Raw genomic sequence first — 16,137 nt, 5'->3', positions numbered from 1 at the left:
CATGATCCTTACATCACACCTGAGGACAGACAGAGACAGAGACACCTGGAAATGATCCTTACATCATACCTGAGGACAGGCAGAGACACCTGGACATGACTCCTACTTCACACCTGAGGACAGTCAGAGACAGAGACACCTGGACATGACTCCTACATCACACCTGAGGACAGACAGAAACAGAGACACCTGGGCATGATTCCTACATCACACCTGAGGACAGACAGAGACAGAGACAGAGACAGAGACAGAGACACCTGGACATGACTCCTACATCACACCTGAGGACAGACAGAAACAGAGACACCTGGACATGATTCCTACATCACACCTGAGGACAGACAGAGGCAGGGACACCTGGACATGATTCCTACATCACACCTGAGGACAGACAGAGACAGAGACACCTGGACATGACTCGTCCTCCAGCAGGTGTCCTCACACTGACGATTGGACACTCGTCTGTCTCTTGTCTTGTTATTATTGTGACCTCAGAGTTACAGGAAATGATGTGGTAACGAGGTGAAAACAGGAAGTATGACATCATCAGTGTCCAGCTGTCCTCTTAAGTCTGTGTAATGAGTTAGTATACTGTTCAGGTCCAGCAGAAAATATAACAGTAGCCTACTGCTAATTCTCAAACAGTTTCAGTTGGACGCTGCATCTCAACTGCTCACATGTGCCACCTGCTGGTTGTTGTTGTGCACTGCAGCTACTCCTGGATCAATTATTTCACCCCCTTCACTGTGGCTGCGGCATTGAAATGAGTAACATCTGTATGTGAAATGGTTAACAAAGGACGACACAGGCTGTTTCCACATATGTAATTAATTAGGCTATTAATTCACACTACGCAGCTAAATAATATTTCACACGTTTTTTGGATAAAATATATTTCATATGCATAGCATATGTAGGCCTATTTATTTATTTTATTAGATCCTGTGCTTGCATAATGTTGGGTGTTACATTTTTAATAGAATGGCCATTCTACCCATAAATATTATATATATATATATATATATATATATATATATATACATATATATATATATATATATATATATATATATATATGTATATATATATATATGTATATATGTATGTATATGTATATATTGGTAGAATGGATTTTATTTTGACGTTTTTACACTTCACTTCCGCTTCCTGTCTGCCCAACATGCTACTGTCTGTCCCAAATGAGAAATGAAAAAAGGAATTTGCAAAAACCAAAACTGGTTTTCTGTTTTTTTTGTTTGGAAACAAAAAAGGAATAGATCACGTGATTTCGTTTTTCGTTTTTTGGTTTAAAATGAAAAAAGGAAAAAAACATGTGACTTCCGGTTTTGGTTTCAAACGCAAAAACGAATTGGCTGAATGTCCGCAGTCCCGTTCAATATTCAGTTCAAAAAGGAATAATGGTAAAACGGATCGACAAAAACCAAAAATGGGCCGGGTTTGATTGGTTTTTCGTTATTTGATTCTGACACCAAAAACGTTTTTCTTGGGTACTCTTGTTTTTTTTGTTTTGAATCAAATAACAGATTTACCGTTTTTGGTTTTTGAATTATGAATGAATTACGATTTTTCTGATGATATCCGGACCGTAGAATTTGTTTTGTTTGCTTGTTGTGCTTTATTGTGTTGCAGTGTTTTCTACTGTATAATTTGATGTGTTGGACCCCAGGAAGATTGGGGATCCTAATAAACTAAACCGCACCAAACAAACTGATATATGGGTCTGATCACTTTTTTAATGAATTGACATCATTCGGGACAGGATGTGAGTGTGTCTGTGACTTCCTGTACGGACTGAAGGGAAAAGCCGTTTCTCACCATGTGTTCTTGTGCAGACTTGTGTTCTTGTGGACTTGTGACATGTCATCAGTCACAGCCCAAGCATTGTTCCAATTCAAAGTTCACATCTGGCCAAGTTCAGTCCAAATTCCTGGATGTGTTCTTGCCACGCCCATTTCACTGGGGATGCATCGGAGCAGACTTGTGTGGACTTCAGACAGCCAGGTATCCCAGCATGCATTTCGCAACAGTCATCGGAAAATGACAAGTGAGGGAAAGGCGCACAGTTGTAAGCCATAATTACCGATATGTGACTGTTGTTTTGTCACAGAACGTAGTGTTTTCATGCGTAGTTTAAACGTCAGAGCCGTGGTCGATGTTTTAATATAGAGCCCAGTTGAACGTGACTGAGGTCCGCTAGATGACAGTGGTGTCAGCGCTCACAGGTAATAAACGTGTGTATGAGCGCTCAGGCTGCCCCACAGAGAGCAGCCTCTCTCTGGTCGTCCTTTTGAAATTTGTGGCTGATATCTCTGTGGTAGGCCTATGTGTTTTTACCATTCAATAATGATTTTAAGAATTTATTGTAATTTATTTATTGTATTTAAATATTGTCTTTATTGTAGTATGTATTCAACAGCATTTTAAATATTGATTATCTGATATGAATTGTATACCTGATGTCTGAATAAACTTCTCCTCTGAACATCTGACCTGTTTGATCCATTTATATTGGTGAGGACAGACTAAATGACAAACTGCTGTCAGTGTAATCCAGTACAGTTCAACAGCACCACAATCTACAACTCAATACTTCAATAAAATGTCAGACTGAATATTAAACTGCTGTTGTTTTTTCTACCAAGTAAACTGTCACGTCTCCATAAAAGTGTAGACAGAAAGCATAATGATGAGACAAATGCAGTGAGGGACAGTAACTAAGTATATTTACTCAAGTAGCTACTTAAGTACAAATCTGATGTACTTTGGGTATTTCATTTACTGAGAGGGAAATACTGTGCATTCTACTCAAGCTACATTTATTTGATAGCTATAGTTACTTTCAGATAGTTTGTTTTATATGTTGTTGTTTCATATTTACAAGTTGCTGTGTGTTGTTATAGATCAGACTAGTGCACCAGTGACAGCTGTTAAAATAAGTTCTACCATGACAACATTTAAATGCTGCTACGTTGCCTACGTTGATCAATTAATACTCAATACATATTCATGTATATGATGATTACAACACTTGAAATTGGGTCACTCTGCATCATGAGTACTTTGAACTCTTCATTTGAAGTAGTCCTACATTCTGCTGACATTTTGACATTTTGTTGTATTCTAAATGCATGTATACAACACAGTACAACAGCCAAGGCGAGCAGAGGTGGTGACATCATCAAGTTCGCTGCTGTTCCAAAGGCAGAAATGACTGTCCTCACATCCTCCCGTCCTCCCGTCCTCCTGTTCTTGGGAAGTCCGGACTCTCGCGTGGACTTGCCAAGTCCACAAGTTTTGTGTTTTTTTTTTTTTAAATTTAGGCACGATAGGCATAACAGCATCGTCAAAACACTTAAGAAAACCATTATATAGCCTACATAAGTATAGATACATACATCAAAAAACCAGGGGAAACAAAGGATTAGGACATACTAAAATAATAGGGGGAGAAGGAAAGAAAGCAAAAAAAAAAAAGAATGAAACAAAAAAAAAAAAAGAAACATTGCCAGAAATGTACATAAATAACATCCATAATTGTTCTTAAAGTGGGGCTATATTGAGCCTCTCAAAAATACAGTTTGTTTTCATGGCTTTTTTATTTTTAATGTCTTTTATTGTTATTGCATATTGGTGGATTTCTTGGGTGAATTGTTGCAGACTGGGTTTTGATTCTGCCCTTTTTTTTTTTTTTTTTTTTTGTGGATATGGAATTGGGCCATAAGAAGTAAGTGTCCGACCTCACCGCAGCCTGTTGGCCCCGCCTCCTGCTGCAGCCGCCTGCTTTTGTCTACGTCACAGGTGAGGCGCAGTTCATCTCCAACGAGCCTAATGTCCTCTGTGCGCGTGTTAAACTACAGTAAATGATATCGGCTACCTTCGTCTCTGTAGCTCCTCTTCCTCCGAATAGAACAAACAAAGTCACATAAACACGCAAACAATCACCTGAATTAACGCTTTTATTCTGAAAAACCCTCCCGGAAACGTCTTAGTTGTTCTTCCGGGCAGCAGAGCAGCAACAGCAGCAGAAGAAGAAGAAGAAGACGTTGTCAGATAGCATTAGCAATAGTGCTAGCTGTTCAGTTAGCTCATACTTGAAGACGAGCCTGCGGATTAAAGCTCACGCGACTCTGCTGACGTAAGTCAACGTCACATTTATTTTCTGAACATTTTAAATGTTTAATTTGTTTTAAAAGCCCGAAAATACGACACGATAAACTTCAGACCGGCGAAGTTAAGCTGACTGACGTCACAGAGTTAGCATCAGAGCTAACGAGCTGTTTCAGTCCATTCATGAAACCCTAACAGGTTACTTACCTGTGGACAGGTGACCCTGAGCTGCTGTGTGTGTGTGTGTGTGTGTGTGTGTGTGTGTGTGTGTGTGCGCGCGCGCGCGACTTATTAATCGAAATGACTTTGTAACCAGTAAGTTCCCACTGACACGCCAGACTGTTTCTGTGTGACGTCACTGATGTGCAAACATGTCTGCTCCTCTTCCTCATCATGTCTGTCATGTGTCAGTGAACACAGTGTGAGCTCCTTCATCATGATGACAGCTCTGACAGGAAGTGATGTAACTGACAGCACATTAGATGGATTAGGTTCAGTATTTCCTTATCTTCAGACAAACAGCAGAGGCTCCTTTTACCTGCTGGACAGTTTCGACTGTGACTCCAGGACCAGAACAGGAAAACTTAACATCAGGCGTCACTGCCTACAGATTCTGATAGATCTGTTGGGCCGGCCAGCTGATTAATGACACGTCAGCAACACGTCAGATGAAACTTCTGACGAAGACTGGAGTCACAGTCGAAACTGTCAGGCAGGTAAAAGAAACATCTCCTACACTGTTTGTCTGAAGATAAGAAAATATTGAACAATGACAGAACATTAATCACTGTTCCTGATAATCCATCAATAGATTAATTGATTACTAGACTTGCATTGATTACAATTTTTGGGGCCAATCCCGATTTCTGATTTGCAGTGTTTGGACGGCCTATTACGATTTTGGCCACTACCAATTTCATTTTTTTCAAACCACTTTACAGCTCACAAGATATTGCAATATTTTCTATGTTTGCTTTATCAGAACATTTTAACCAGGATACAACCAGCTCTTCAATAATCACCTCAAACACAAACACAAACACAAACAACAACAGCAACACAGGTTGAGAAACATTTTCCTTTTTGCTCAAATATAACTTCAGGTACAGTATTAAAATAAATAAGTTAAAAAGGCATACATAAATAAAAACATGGATAAATAAAATAATAATTCTTGCTGTATAGCATTTGTGGGTAATTTCTTGAATAGACAAAAATTCCACACGGCCGACATGTTGGTCGCCTGTATGAAAGCCTTTAGTGCTGAGGACGCGCCCGCCAGTAAGCGTGTGAACACGCGCCTCGTCAGTGTCCAGCGGCACAGTGCAGCAGTGAGAGCTCCACAGTTCAGGCTAACACGGACAATAAACAACTTCCTCCTTCTCTCTTTTGATGAGTGTGCGTGAATGATGAAGGTGAGAAGCCGCCCATGTTTCACTTCCTCACATCGCCCAAGCTGTGAGTTGCACATGTGCGTGTGTGTGCTGCTGATGTTACGCGATGTCAATCATGCGGCGCGGCGGGAATTTGACCGGCATTTTAAATCGGCATATTTTAAACTGACCAGCCGGTCACAGGTCATGGCTGATCAGCTGAAAACAGGCCCGATTCCGAGCACTGCTGATTAATCGGTGCAAGTCTATTGATTATGCATAAAATATAGTCTTTGTGATTGATACACCAAGTGTGACGCTCCTCTGACAGAACCTGAAACCTGACCCAGAACCTGAAACCTGACCCCTGAATGTGTCCTGGTTTAAAACTGATTCTGGATTGGTCTGAACGCTGAGGAACCTTCAACACCAGAGTCCAGAGACATTTCATATTCAAACTGACAAACTTTATTGTTCTGTGTAATGAAGTAGCGACAGGAGCAACAACAGACGGTTTCCTGTTCACCTGGGGTCCATTTCACAAAGCAGGTTTAGTGAAAACTCAGAGTCTGTTAACCCTGAAATGAGGGAAACTCTGAGTTTTCCGTTTCAGAAAGGGAGGTAACTCAAACCAGAGAAAGAGGGGTAACTCTAACCTGTTTCAGGGAGAGAGGTAACTTAAGCTCTCGGTCAGTTACCATAGTAACAGACTCTATGAACCTAACCTGGTCGGGACCAGGTTTTTCTCAATGAACCTCGAGTTTCTCTCTGTCTCCACCCTCTTTCAGAGCCACACTCCATCTGATTTCCTCATTCATTCAGTCAGCAGGCGAGTTTTGGCGTAGCCTAGTTCTGCCGTCTGTCATTTTAAAAATCATTTAAAAAAATCAGAGTCAGTATATTAGAAGTCCATTAGGCACAGTAGGTGGCGACTTTTTTCACTAACATGGCATGTCCTTTTGATAACGATCCCGTGGATGAAGATGCAGCATTACTGCGCAGAGAATTAAATATTCGTCGGGAGATGGTTATCAGACTGCGCATAGATGTTCTAGCATTTCCACACAATTATCTTTTTGAGCGGTACCGTTTCACGTCACAGTCCATCATCTACATACACGACCTAATCCGTCCTTATTTGCAACATTACCAATCGTAGTCATGCTCTCACATCCCAGCAGATATTGTGTGTTGCGCTGTGTTTCTTTGCAAATGGAAGTTTTTTGTAGAATGTTGGAGACGCTGAGCACTTGAGTAGGGCAGCTGTGTGCAGGGCGGTCAGAAAAGTGTGTTCGTTTTACGGGCATCTGCCTTCTTTCTGTTGGCTAGAAGTCTGTGTTAGTTTAAATAGGCTTAATTATTTAACAGAACATTATCATTTGACCTGCGGCCATATGTTCTGGACACTCGGGTGAAGAGAGGAGCAGAGCTGTCAACTGATCACCACCTGGTGGTGAGTTGGATCAGATGGTGGGGGAAGACGCCGCGCAGACCTGGCAGGCCCAAACGAACAGTGAGGGTCTGCTGGGAACGCCTGGCGGAAGAACCTGTCCAGATGATCTTCAACTCCCACCTCTGGGAGAGCTTCAACCGCGTCCCGAGGGCAGAGGGGGACATTGAGTCCGAATGGGCCTTGTTCCGCTCTGCCATTGTCGAGGTGGCAGTTGCGAGCTGTGGCCACAAGGCCGCTGGGGCCAGTCGCGGCAGTAATCCCCGAACCCGCTGGTGGACACCAGAGGTGAGGGGAGCCGTCAGGCTGAAGAAGGAGGCCTACAGGGCATGGTTGGTCTGTGGGTCTCCAGAAGCAGCTGACGGGTACCGGCGGGCCAAGTGGAGCGCAGCGGCGGCAGTCGTTGAGGCAAAAACTCGGGCGTGGGAGGAGTTCGGTGAGGCCATGGAGGAAGATTATCGATCAGCTCCAAAGAGGTTCTGGCAAACCGTCCGGCGCCTCAGGGGGGGAAGGCGACAACTTGCTCACACTGTTTACAGTGGGGGCGGGGAGCTGCTGACGTCAACTGGGGACATTGTCAGGCTGTGGAAGGAATACTTTGAGGAGCTCCTCAATCCCACCAACACGTATTCCAGTGAGGAAACAGAGACAGGGGTCTCGGGGGCGGGTCGTCCAATTTCTGGGGCAGAAGTCGCTGAGGTAGTGAAACAACTCCGAGGCGGCGGAGCCCCGGGGGTGGATGAGATTCGTCCTGGATATCTCAAGGCTCTGGATGTTGTAGGGCTGTCCTGGCTGACACGCCTCTGCAACATTGCGTGGACATCGGGGGCAGTGCCTCTGGAGTGGCAGACCGGGGTGGTGGTCCCCATTTTCAAGAAAGGGGACCAGAGGGTGTGTTCCAACTACAGGGGGATCACATTCCTCAGCCTACCCGGTAAGGTCTACTCCAGGGTGCTGGAGAAGAGGGTCCGGTCGATAGTTGAACCTCAGATTGAGGAGGAGCAATGTGGTTTTCGTCCCGGACGCGGAACCGTGGACCAGCTCTTTACCCTCGCCAGGGTGCTGGAGGGGGCATGGGAGTTCGCCCAACCAGTCCACATGTGTTTTGTGAATTTGGAGAAGGCTTACGACCGTGTCCCCAGGGGCATCCTGTGGGGGGTGCTCTGGGAGTATGGGGTTGGTGGCCCCTTGCTAAGGGCCATCCAGTCCCTGTACTGAAGGAGCATGAGTCTGGTTCGGGTGGCTGGCAGTAAGTCGGACCTTTTCCCGGTGAGGGTTGGACTCCGCCAGGGCTGCCCTTTGTCACTGGTTCTGTTCATAACTTTCATGGACAGAATTTCTAGGCACAGCCGAGTGGTGGAGGGTGTCAGGTTTGGTGACGGGAGGATCTCGTCCCTGCTATTTGCGGATGACGTGGTCCTCCTAGCTCCATCGAACAGTGACCTCCAGCTCTCGCTGGGGCGGTTCGCAGCCGAGTGTGAAGCGGCTGGGATGAAAATCAGCACCTCCAAGTCTGAGGCCATGGTCCTCAGCCGGAAAAGGGTGGATTGCCCACTCCAGGTCAGGGGGGAGGTCCTTCCTCAGGTGGAGGAGTTTAAGTATCTCGGGATCTTGTTCACGAGTGAGGGTAGGATGGAGCGGGAGATTGACAGGCTGATTGGGGCGGTGTCAGCAGTGATGCAGGCGCTTAACCGGTCTGTTGTGGTGAAGAGGGAACTTAGCCAGAAAGCGAAGCTCTCAATTTACTGGTCGATCTACGTTCCAACCCTCACCTATGGTCACGAGCTCTGGGTGACCGAAAGAATGAGATCGCAAGTACAAGCGACCAAAATGAATTTCCTCCGCAGGATGGCTGGGCTCAGCCTTAGGGATAGGGTGAGGAGCTCAGACATCCGGGAGGGACTCGGAGTAGAGCCGCTGCTCCTCCACATCGAGAGGAGCCAGTTGAGGTGGTTCGGGCATCTGGTAAGGATGCCTCCCGGACGCCTCCCTTGGGAGTTGTTTCGGGCGTGTCCAACCGGGAGGAGACCTCGGGGCCGCCCCAGGACACGCTGGAGGGACTACATCACCCGGCTGGCCTGGGAACGCCTTGGGGTTCCCGCGGAAGAGCTGACGGAAGTGGCAGGGGAGAGGACTGTCTGGGCTTCTTTGCTGAGGCTGCTGCCCCCGCGACCCGGACCCGGATAAGTGGAGGACGACGAGTACGACGAGTATTTAACAGAACATGATATAGATGAGAAGACATTTATGTGTGTGAAAACAGCATTATGTTGGGGGTAAAACAACTGCACAGTCAAACAGCCACTTAATATTTACTTTACAATGTAAAACATGATCAAAATGAGGTTCCCCCATGAGATTATGCTGAGGTCTTACCTGTTTGAACAATGTTTTTATATTTCATCTTAAATTGCTGCCAAGTGCGCTTCTGCCCCGCGGGAACCTAAATGAAATAAATTAATAGGCTACCATTCAAGCAGTTTTCCCCTGTAATATTATTGTGATTGCAAAGGACTACATTTAAACTTTGCATTGACCAGAGCAGCAATGTTCTCCCACGCCGTCTCCCTCTCTTTTGCAGCTGCAGCGGTGTTGCACTTCTTTTTGAAAACGTGTGCAAACTCGCAGTATGAGCACATTAAGATTTCTAATTCTAATGGGCTGAAAAACGCAGCCCTCCTCTTCCCCGTTGCCATGGTGACTCGTCGAATCGGAGCTCCATTGATGCAGGCTTTTTATAGTTGTGGTGCACGCGCTTAACTCCAGGTGAAACTACTCCGAGTTGATTAAACTGATTCAAATCAGCTGTTCTGGAACCGGAAACTCAGAGTTTCCTATCTCAGAGCAGATCAACTCAGAGTTCAGGATTAGACTCAGAGTTTGTTGAACCTGCTTTGTGAAACGGACCCCAGGTCCTGTTTCACAAAGCAGGTTCCAACAAACTCTGATCCTGATCCTGATCCTGATCTCTGAGCTGACTGAGCCTGAGCTGAGAAACAGAACAGCTGATCAGCATTAAGTCAATCAGCTCTGAGTATGTTCAGCCTGAGAGAGGTGCGTTCACAGTGAGCACCAACAGACATCATCAGTAGAGTGCAGATAACATGACTCTCAGAGACAGGAAGCAGAACTTGTTTCATCCCAACTGAAGACATGAAACAAATCTCTTGCGTCAGCTGCAGCTGAACATCGTGAGGTGTGATGGGAACAGACTGCAGAGTTAACAGGTAATGTGAGGTGATGTCATGTGATGAGGTCACGTGTCTAACATACAGAAACATGTTTCTGTCTTAACAGTGTGATATAATATATTCAGCTGTAATGTGATGGAGCCCAAACACACTGGGCACAAACTCAACATCAAACACAAAGGCTGCAGGCTGGGTTTGAACCCGCGGCCGCTGCAACAAGAACTAAGTTCCCGTACTTGGGGCGTCCGCTAAAGGACACGCCATGTTTCTACTTCCTGCTACACGCTCAGCCTCAGGCTGTGTATGTATGAAATGTCTCTGGACTCTGGACTCAGTCATGATTTCAAGTGTCCTCGGGGACTGATTCAGTATCAGTGATGTAGATAATAACAGATGATGTAAACACTGAGGACAGCTGGACATTGATGATGTCATACTTCCTGTTTTCACCTCGTCACCACGTTTTCCTGTAACTCTGAGGTTACAACAATAACGAGACAAGAGACAGACGAGTGTCCAATCGTGTCCAACAAAACAAACACCTGTCAACAGGTAAATCATACCAAGACAAGTGTTCCTAATAAACTGGACACTGAGTGTTGCAGTCAGTGTGAGGACACCTGCTGGAGGACGAGTCATGTCCAGGTGTCTGTGTCTCTGTCTGTTCTCAGGTGTGATGTAGGAATCCTGTCCATGTGTCTCTGTCTGTCCTCAGATGTGATGTAGGAGTCATGTCCAGATGTCTCTGTCTGTCCTCAGATGTGATGTAGGAGTCATGTCCAGGTGTCTCTGTCTGTACTCAGGTGTGATGTAAGGATCATGTCCAGGTGTCTCTGTCTGTCCTCAGGTGTGATGTAGGAGTCATGTCCATGTGTCTCTGTCTGTCCTCAGGTGTGATGTAGGAGTCATGTCCACGTGTCTCTGTCTGTCCTCAGGTGTGATGTAGGAATCATGTCCAGGTGTCTCTGTCTGCCTTCAGGTGTGATGTAGGAGTCATGTCCAGGTGTCTCTGTCTGTCCTCAGGTGTGATGTAGGAGTCATGTCCATGTGTCTCTGTCTGTCCTCAGGTGTGATGTAGTCATGTCCATGTGTCTCTGTCTGTCCTCAGGTGTGATGTAGGAATGATGTCCATGTGTCTCTGTCTGTCCTCAAGTGTGATGTAGGAATTATGTCCATGTGTCTCTGTCTGTCCTCAGTAGGGTTGGGTACCGAAACTCGGTACTTTTTGTACTTGGTACTGATTCACGTCGGTACTACCGAGTACCGATTCACTTAAAATGAAACGGTGCCAAATTTCGGTACCCGAGGTGGAGGCGGACCGAGAGCACATGACTCGCACCTCAGACTCAGCAACAATGGCGACAAAAACAATGTGCAGACAAAAGTTAACGTGCAGCACTGTTCCTAAATGTTCTCAATAAAATGTTGAAACTGAGAAGTTTAGACTATGGGCCCGAACGATGCATAGTGCGTCCAAATTCACACCCGTTATTCTCTGTGGATTTTCTCCGCGACCGTGCGTCCTAGTGAGAAGCCACGCATATCAGCAGAAACAACAGAATTGTAGCTTTCCGACAAGGCCAAGCACTTGTCGGTTTTCACAGTGAAAAATTACAATAAAATTATGTATAACAGAGCTTTCATACAGCTTTGCACACACATTACTCTTGGATGGATTAATCGCGAACGCAGGGTCGCACAGAAATGCCACGCATATCACATGAAAGCGCAGGACCACACACATCATTGTGCTGTCATCCCATCACGCTCTAAATACAGATCAATTGTCTACAAAATAAAAACTTGATGAATTTCTTTACAGTCCATTATACAGATCTTGTTATCAGTCACTTCATATAGTGAGGAATATCGTATCTTACCACGTCTTAGGCTTGTGTGTGTTTCTCCCTGTCTATCCACATTTGTAGTCCGGCTTTCAAGATGCAAATATCTCCATATTGTCCAGTTGACACTCCATCAAACTTTGTATGACAAGACCAGCCACTTCACCTTTGCGCACCCAGACAACTGCAGCCTAATTATGCATGCTGACAGGGCCGTAGTCACCATATACATTGAGGGGGACACGTGCCCCCCACCAATGCCCAAAATGTTCCCCCAATATATAACTGAAACTGAAAAACAAATATTATCTTGGAGGACATCATTGCACTTGGTTGACTATTTTTCTATGATCGTAGATGTAAATATTGCATGTTTCTTTTAGATAAAACACATTTTTGACCTGTGAATGAGTCAATGGAATTTCTTGCAATAATGAAAAAATACTGGCAAACATGTCCGCCTGGCACAAACCACATGTTTTGGACAGCTGTGAAGTGACAGAATGTCCCACCATCATGGTTCTTATATTGCCAGATTCCAGAGAGTCTCCCCTCTTCATATATGGTAGAATATGTCTTTTTCCAACTTGCTATGGTGAGATACATGTAAAAATGTAACAATTTAGTCACACGGATTTGTTTTTTTTTCATTGATATAAAAATCAATATAAAATACACGCACATAGAAGGACATGAAATGATGGCAAATCTGGTTAGCCCAGATTGTCCTGAAAAAAACAAGATATAGCATGTGTATGTAGCCTTTATAATGACTGTGATATGAGCTTAAAAGTAAAGGCAGTAAAAATACCCCAAAAAAGGCCTAGGGCCCATAGGGTTAAAAAGTACCGAAATAAAGTACTGTTTGGTACCGGTACTGAATTCCAGATACCGGTACCGGTACCGTATCGGTTCAATTATGAACAGTACCCAACCCTAGTCCTCAGGTGTGATGTAGGAGTCATGTCCAGGTGTCTCTGTCTGTCCTCAGGTGTGATGTAGGAGTCATGTCCAGGTGTCTCTGTCTGTCCTCAGGTGTGATGTAGGAGTCATGTCCAGGTGTCTCTGTCTGTCCTCAGGTGTGATGTAGGAGTCATGTCCAGGTGTCTCTGTCTGTCCTCAGGTGTGATGTAGGAGTCATGTCCAGGTGTCTCTGTCTGTACTCAGGTGTGATGTAAGGATCATGTCCAGGTGTCTCTGTTTGTCCTCAGGTGTGATGTAAGGATCATGTCCAGGTGTCTCTGTTTGTCCTCAGGTGTGATGTAGGAATCATGTCCAGGTGTCTCTGTCTCTGTCTGTCCTCAGGTGTGATGTAGGAGTCATGTCCAGGTGTCTCTGTTTCTGTCTGTCCTCAGGTGTGATGTAGGAGTCATGTCCAGGTGTCTCTGTTTCTGTCTGTCCTCAGGTGTGATGTAAGGATCATGTCCAGGTGTCTCTGTTTGTCCTCAGGTGTGATGTAGGAATCATGTCCAGGTGTCTCTGTCTCTGTCTGTCCTCAGGTGTGATGTAGGAGTCATGTCCAGGTGTCTCTGTTTTTGTCTGTCCTCAGGTGTGATGTAGGAGTCATGTCCAGGTGTCTCTGTTTCTGTCTGTCCTCAGGTGTGATGTAAGGATCATGTCCAGGTGTCTCTGTTTGTCCTCAGGTGTGATGTAAGGATCATATCCATGTGTCTCTGTTTGTCCTCAGGTGTGATGTAAGGATCATGTCCAGGTGTCTCTGTTTCTGTCTGTCCTCAGGTGTGATGTAAGGATCATGTCCAGGTGTCTCTGTCTGTCCTCAGGTGTGATGTAGGAGTCATGTCCAGGTGTCTCTGTTTCTGTCTGTCCTCAGGTGTGATGTAGGAGTCATGTCTCTGCAGACGGTGCTGCAGCAGAGAATAAGCTCCGCCCAGGCGTTGCTGCAGCGGGCGGAGCACCTCTGTCAAGGTGTGGAGGGTCACCAGAAGCTGTGTGGTAAACTGCGGGCGGAGCTGCGCTTCCTGCGACGGGTGGAGGCCGGAGAGCTGCAGGTCAAAGAGTCTCACCTGCACAGCACCAACCTGACTCACCTGACGGCCATCGTGGAGTCGGTGGAGAGTCTGGAGGACGTGGTCGCTCTGCTGCATGTCTTCACCTACCAGGACGCCGCCGGCTGCAGACAGACGCTGGTGGTGGACGTGGTGGCTAACAGGGGACACACCTGGGTGAAGGCGGTGGGCAGGAAGGCGGAGGCTCTACACAACATCTGGCAGGGGCGGGGCCAGTATGGAGACAAGAGCATCGTCAGCCAGGCCCAGGACTTCCTGCAGGCCAGCCGCCAGCAGCCCGTCCAGTACCGCCACCCCCACATCGTCTTCGCCTTCTACAACGGGGTCTCCTATCCCATGGCTGAACGCCTCAAGGACATGGGCGTTGCCGTCCGCGGGGACATTGTTGCTGTCAACGCTGTGATGACAGAGGAAGGAGGGGAAGAGGAGGAGCAGCAGGAGGAGGAGGAGGAGGAGGAGGAGGAGCCAGTTGAAGATAAAGATGAAGATGAGGAGGAGGAGGAGTCTGAGCTGACACGAGTCGACCGCGGCACGGTGGTGGCCAGCCTGGCGTTTCCCGCTCAGGTGAAGGTGGAGGAGTGTCAGCGTGTTAACCTGGACATCACCACGCTCATCACGTACGTGTCGTCGCTGAGTCACGGGCGATGTTACTTCACCTTCAGGGAGCCCGTGCTGACGGAGCAGGCGGCACAGGAGCGCCACCAGCAGGTGCTGCCGCAGCTCGACGCCTTCATGCAAGGGAAGGAGTTGTTCGCCTGCCGTGCCGCCATCGGCGACTTCCAGCTGATCCTGGACACGCTGGGCGGGCCAGGTGAGAAGGAGCGGGCTGAGAAGCTGCTGGCCCGACTTCACGTGGTGGACGACCAGCCGTCGGAGCGCACATTGCACCTCACACCCAGCGCCAAGGTCAACCGCCGCTCGCTCATGATCTTTGGTACAGGAGACTCACTGAGAGCCGTTACCATGACGGCAAACAGCCGATTCGTCAGGGCGGCGGCCAATCAGGGCGTCCGATACAGCGTGTTCATCCACCAGCCGAGAGCTCTGACTGAGGGCAAGGAGTGGAGGGCCTCGCCTGTCTCTGAGCAGGGGCTGATGGGAGTTTGAGTTCATACACAGGTGCATTAATCAATGTGTCATGTAAATATCATCTGATCATAAATCTGTAATCAAAGATCAATAAAGTGTCACGCCCACTTCCTGCTCTGTTGTCAACTGTTACTGCAGGTCACCTGGTGTGTCACACAGGTGTGTCGTGTTACTGTTCACACACAGAACAGATCAGCATAATAAATTAACAGTAATCTGTATGACACAATGAGACAGAGAGAGAGACAGAGAGAGAGAGAGAGAGATGCAGGACAGACGGTAATAACAGTAGCTTACAACAACATTAATGAAAGTAAATATAATTATAGTTCTGGCTACTGTGGTACAATATGTTGAAAGTATGTATTAATATCTGGCAGTATACATGTGTGACAATAGTCATATGTGTATAATAACAGTAGAAGTATGACTAATGACTAATGATGGCAGCAGCAGCAGGAGGCATCTGGCAGGACCACGGCAGCAGCACAACCACACACGTCACGCTGTCCAGGCACCGCTGTGATATGAGTTAATCTGAGAGACAGTGGAGCACAAAGGCTCCGGAGAAGAAGCCGAGTTAGTGACATCCAGAATGGCCGAGTTAGCAAGATGCAGTAATAGAATACGAGAGAGAGAGAGAGAGAGAAGGAGAGAAGGTGCCCGGTGTATTATAGGGGGGTCCTCCGGCAGACTAGGCCTAAGTCAGCCTAACTAGGGGCTGGTACAGGGCAAGCCTGAGCCAGCCCTAACTATAAGCTTTATCAAAGAGGAAAGTCTTAAGTCTAGTCTTAAATGTGGAGACGGTGTCTGCCTCCCGGACCGTAACAGGAAGATGATTCCACAGGAGAGGAGCCTGATAGCTGAAGGCTCTGGCTCCTGATCTACTTTTGGAGACTTTAGGGACCACGAGTAACCCTGCGTTCTCAGAGCGCAGTGTTCTGGTGGGATAATATGGCACTATGAGCTCTCTAAGATATGACGGAGCTTGACCATTTAGAGCTTTATAAGTTAACAGTAGGATTTTAAATTCAA

At 46.5% G+C, this 16,137-nt stretch overlaps 1 protein-coding gene across 1 annotated transcript; it reads left to right on the top strand.

Annotated features, from left to right (window-relative positions):
• Positions 1 to 4,005: 4,005 nt before the first annotated feature.
• c12h7orf25 (chromosome 12 C7orf25 homolog) lies at positions 4,006 to 15,209 on the top strand. Its single transcript, XM_033649566.2, has 2 exons — positions 4,006 to 4,156; positions 13,818 to 15,209. Exon 2 carries the CDS (start codon positions 13,834 to 13,836, stop codon positions 15,118 to 15,120), a length of 1,287 nt encoding a protein of 428 aa, XP_033505457.2. The 5' UTR covers positions 4,006 to 4,156; positions 13,818 to 13,833; the 3' UTR covers positions 15,121 to 15,209.
• The last annotated feature ends 928 nt before the right edge of the window (positions 15,210 to 16,137 follow it).

The sequence above is a fragment of the Epinephelus lanceolatus genome, chromosome 12, assembly GCF_041903045.1.
Source record: "Epinephelus lanceolatus isolate andai-2023 chromosome 12, ASM4190304v1, whole genome shotgun sequence".
Classification (NCBI taxonomy): domain Eukaryota; kingdom Metazoa; phylum Chordata; class Actinopteri; order Perciformes; family Serranidae; genus Epinephelus; species Epinephelus lanceolatus.
The sequence above is the reverse complement of the archived record's forward strand: the minus strand, read 5'-3'. Positions and strand labels throughout refer to the sequence as shown.